The sequence below is a fragment of the Athene cunicularia genome (genome assembly GCF_003259725.1).
Source record: "Athene cunicularia isolate RWA chromosome 23 unlocalized genomic scaffold, athCun1 chr23_part2, whole genome shotgun sequence".
NCBI classification, from domain to species: domain Eukaryota; kingdom Metazoa; phylum Chordata; class Aves; order Strigiformes; family Strigidae; genus Athene; species Athene cunicularia.
In genome coordinates, this window is record NW_020799131.1 from 212745 (window position 1) to 217102 (window position 4358).

Here is a 4358-nt window from a genome sequence, read left to right on the forward strand (position 1 = left end):
GGGGCTGGCGAGCACCCACCCAGAGGTGGGTGACAAGGCAGGGGTGGAGGGGCAGCACCGTTCTGTCCCGGCACTGTGGGAGATGGGGGGGCAGGAGGGGCCGGGAGTGGGGTCTCACCCGAAGCCCAGTTTAAGGCACACAAGTAGTGCAGGGATGGCCTGAGATTAAACCCAGCCCCCGCCGAGCACTGGTTTAACTGGAGGTCACCCCCACCCTGCCCTTTCTTGGAGCCAGAGGGGACAATCCCCTCTTGGGCCACCCCCGGAGCCCCCACCGGAGGGGACCTCTGCAGCCACCCGTCCCCTCACCTCGTCCCAGCCCTCACAGGCCGAGGAGCTGGAGTTTGGGTCCCATCCCCTGGTTATTTCCTCTTCCCATATGATGGGGGAGCCCGGACACCCCGCGGGCAGGCGCTGAGGCCGGGCACAGGCCGAGGGCATCCTGCCATGGGGATGGGGATGGTGACAAACTGGAAGGGAGGGGATAAAAATCCTCAGCTGTGCTCTGCGGGGCTGGTTTGCCATGAGAGAGGATGACATGGGTGTGAGGTTGCTTTGCAGACACCTCCCCACACCCCTCGCTCCTGCACCCCTTACCCAGGGTAGATCAGGGGGTGACAGACCCCTGTCCCCTTTACTGAACCTGGAGCGGAGCTCAGTAAAACTCAGGTTTGTGACTTACTGACTGACCGAGCCTTACTCTAACCCAGCAGAGCTGCCCACAGTCCGGCCTTGGGGTGCCCACCCCAATCTGGGGGGGCCCAGCACCTGTTGAGGTCCTGGGACATCTCCTTTGGCAGAGCTCTGGCAGACACAAGGTTAAGAGGCTGCAGCGCTGGCAGGACGGGAACAGGAGGAATCTGGGGATTCCCGATGGGTAAGAGCCCCCCCAGCAAACAGGCACCCCCAAAGCCTCTTTTGTGGGACATGAGGCGGGGAGCCTGGCCTCAGCAAAGCAGCCATAGGGACAAGCCAAGGCAGAGGCTCACAGCAGCGTGGGCCGGGCTTGAAGCCCCCCAGAAAACCCTGCAGCCCTCCCGCCAGCGCCGAGACCCCCCCAGACCCCCAGCTTCTCCCCGGTGTACCCCGAGGTCCCTCCAGGCGCGGGGCAGGGGACAGCCCCTTTGCTGGGGTGGCCCTGCCACCTCCTGGCCGGCCTGGGGACTGCGGGGGGGGGTGTGACATGCCTCAGGGACACCCCCCCAGCTGCTGCGGGACACGCAGCCCCACAGGGGATGGGGTCAGCACTGTGGCTACAGCACCCTGTGCCCCTCACCTGGCTTACCTGGCCCGGGGTTCTCCTCCTCCTCCTCTTCTTCCTCCTCTTCCTCTGCCCCACCAGACAAGAGATGCACCACCAACATGTGCCACCACCCCAGGTACCACCAACCATCACCAGGTACCACTAGACACCACTGGGTACCACCGACCATCACCAGGTACCCTGGACATCACTGGGTGCCACTGGCCATCACCATGGCATCAGCACTGGCACGTGGTGACTTGGCAGGGGCAGGTGACCTGAGGCAGCAACCTGAGGAAGGACCCTCCAAGGACACAGCCCCACCAGGGTCTCGCTCTGCAGCCTCCAAACCTGCCCTCAACTTTGGGTGCACAAGCCCGGCCCATACCAGGACCCGGCCCCCCAGCCCCAGGGCTTTTCCCACACCCCTGGTTCAGGGGGCTCAAGCTCAGGCAAAGGCTCATCCCAGGTGGATTTGGGCTGGAAATCACAGATCCACAGCAGGTCAGACCCCTTTCCCTCACTCCAACCACAGCTTCGTCTCCGCCCCCTTCTCCACCAGCTCCCCTGGAGCAGGCTAGCCAGTTAAAAGGCCTCAAAACACTGAAAATGGGAGTAAAACCAGCCCAACACTTCCCTCCTCCCAAACCACCCCAGCATTTTGCTTCTTAGAGGAAAACAGCCCCTTACAACTCCAAAGTTTTATTTCATCCCCTCCCAGGCAGAAAACATCAAGTGCCACAAGTTTTTCCACACTAAAACACATTCACCCGCACCACCTCCAAGCTAAACCGCAGAACCAACCCGAGGAAGGACAACTTAAATACACTCAAAAATCAAAACGCCAACCCGACCCTCGCCAGCGCCGTGCTGAAATGAGGGTCCTGTATAAATACAGTGCAATGATTACACACATTTTGCAATGACACAATTAAAAGCCGTATCCAGCCCTGCGTCCACAGGGGCTTGTCCCTGGCTGCTTCCCCAGCCCCTCTCTGCAGGTGACGGATGCTCCAGCCACCGGTTGACAGTATTCCTCCCAGTACACTCCAGTTTAGATACCCTCAGCACCAGTAGCTCCAAGAGGCTGGAGGGAGCTGGTATGGACCGTTTGAGAGGGGCTGCAGTCCCCTAGGAAATATAACTCCGTGTCCTGGCCACAGATTTGCCAGAGACGCTGATTTTGGAGGCTGTGGGTGCAGTGACCACACATCAGCTTCACCCTCTCTTCGCCAGGTGACTTCAGTGTTGCTGCCTGATTATTTTTTTAAGGATATTCCAGCCACACCAGGAGGGAAATGCTGCTCAAAATGACCTGTCATGACCCCAGAACCAGTCTAACTTGGGAGCAACTGGAGTGGTCCCAAAACATGACACACACACACACAGCATGGCCCATTCTGGGCAGAGGTTTCTCTGTCACCCAGGGGTGCCCCTAACCCACCCCGTGCACCCAAAGGCACCCCCAGTCCACCAGCAGCCCCTGAGGCGTTGGGGGTCAGTGAGGAGCATCAGCACTGGCACCCTTCAGTTTTACAGCCAGCACTGGGACGGGACCTGGCCAGATCCTTCCCGGGGGCTCACACCTCCCCGGGGTGCTCCCAGAGCCCAGCGTGGTGACAAACACAGCCCCCAGGGGACAACCAACCCAGGACAGCAAGAAGAGGCCACCCAAGGTGGCTACACAAGTCCCCCACCACCACCCTCAGAAAATCCAGCACTCCCCGACCCACCCCACACTCTCCAGCAGCCCCACAGAGACCTCACGTGCTCAGGACACAAGAGACCAGAGGAGACAAAAGCAATGGAGAACTGGGGGGAGGCTCAAATCTTCAGCAGGTCCCCCAAGTCGTATGCCTCAAAGAGGTCACTGACACCCTCACCCTCCAACCCCCAGAGATAGTCGTCCTGTTCCAGGGGGGGTGAGAAGGAGACGAAGGGTCCCGAGTCCAGGTGGGAGGGGGTGCAGGGCAGCTGGTCCTCCGTCTGCTGCAGGAGGTGGGGGGGGGGAGCCCAGGAGCCCGGCCTCCACCTCCAGCAGCGAGCTGGGCCCCCCTGGGACGGTGAGAGGCAGAGATGGGGATGAGGAGGGGGTTCCTGTGCCCCCCCAGCTCTGGGGGATGGTGTGGAGTGGCTGTGGGGCTGGCTGGGGGCTGTTTGGTGGGGAAGGGTGTCTGGCAGGGTCCCGTGGGGAGGGGGCGGCAGAGGGGACACCGTGGTCCTTGGTGGGGCTCTCCTCTGTGATCTCCTCCGGGCAGAGGTACACCTCGATGGGGCCATTGGTGCTCTTCAGGTGGAGCTGGAGGTTGTCCTGAGGGGGCAGAACAAGGCTCGGGGGGGCACCCAGAAGGGGTCCCCATATCCCATCCCACTGCCCCCAGCCTGTGGGGGGTGCAGACAGGGCATTGCAACCCCTAAAGGACCAATTCAGGGTCATGGAAACGCCCCCAAAGCACCCAGGGCTGCACCCTTGGGGTGCCCCAGATGAACCCATCAAGGACGTGGCAGATGCAGCAGCACCCGCAGCCCCGACCCTGCTGTAAGGGGGGGAAAACAGCTTCCATCCCCGACCCCAGCCCCACACGCACCTCGCTGAAATCAGGCACCTCCAGCTGCGTCTCCGGGGGAGCCTTCACAGCGATTACCGTCTGCTCCTGGAAGTCGCTGATGGAACGAAGGTCCTGGTAGGTGACGTACGCCAGCGTGGACGGGGACGAGGTATAGGAAAAAGAGGAGCTGCGAGCGGGACGGCTCAACCCCCCATCCCAGCCTCCGAACATCCCCCCCCAGCCTGGGGGAAGCCAGCTGGAGGGGAAGAGACTCAGAGGGGTCCCCAAGACCCTGTCCCCTGGTCCTCCCTCCCCACGTCCCCCAGTAAGGATATCTCTGGTTGGCTTCGTCGTCGGTCAGCTGCCGGAGCTGCAGGGCACAGTCCTGCAGGAGCTGGTCCAGCGTCCTCTCCGTCCTGGCCAGCTCGGCCAGCTCCCCCCGCAGCGCCTGCTGCTTCGCCGTCACTGCCACGTCCTCGAAGATCCCCGTCCCCCTGCCACGGAGAAGGCACCTGAGTGACAACACCCCCCCCATTACCCCGAGCCACCTGTCCCCCACCCTGCCC

At 62.1% G+C, this 4358-nt stretch overlaps 1 protein-coding gene across 1 annotated transcript in view; it reads right to left on the reverse strand.

Moving 5' to 3' along the window:
- Positions 1–2971: 2971 nt before the first annotated feature.
- The window catches only part of E2F2 (E2F transcription factor 2), a 5799-nt gene continuing 4412 nt past the window's right edge, over positions 2972–4358 (reverse strand). The window contains 4 exon segments of the mRNA XM_026863465.1: positions 2972–3250; positions 3252–3554; positions 3832–3946; positions 4128–4286. Coding sequence (XP_026719266.1) covers positions 3068–3250; positions 3252–3554; positions 3832–3946; positions 4128–4286 — 760 coding nt within the window. The 3' untranslated portion in view covers positions 2972–3067.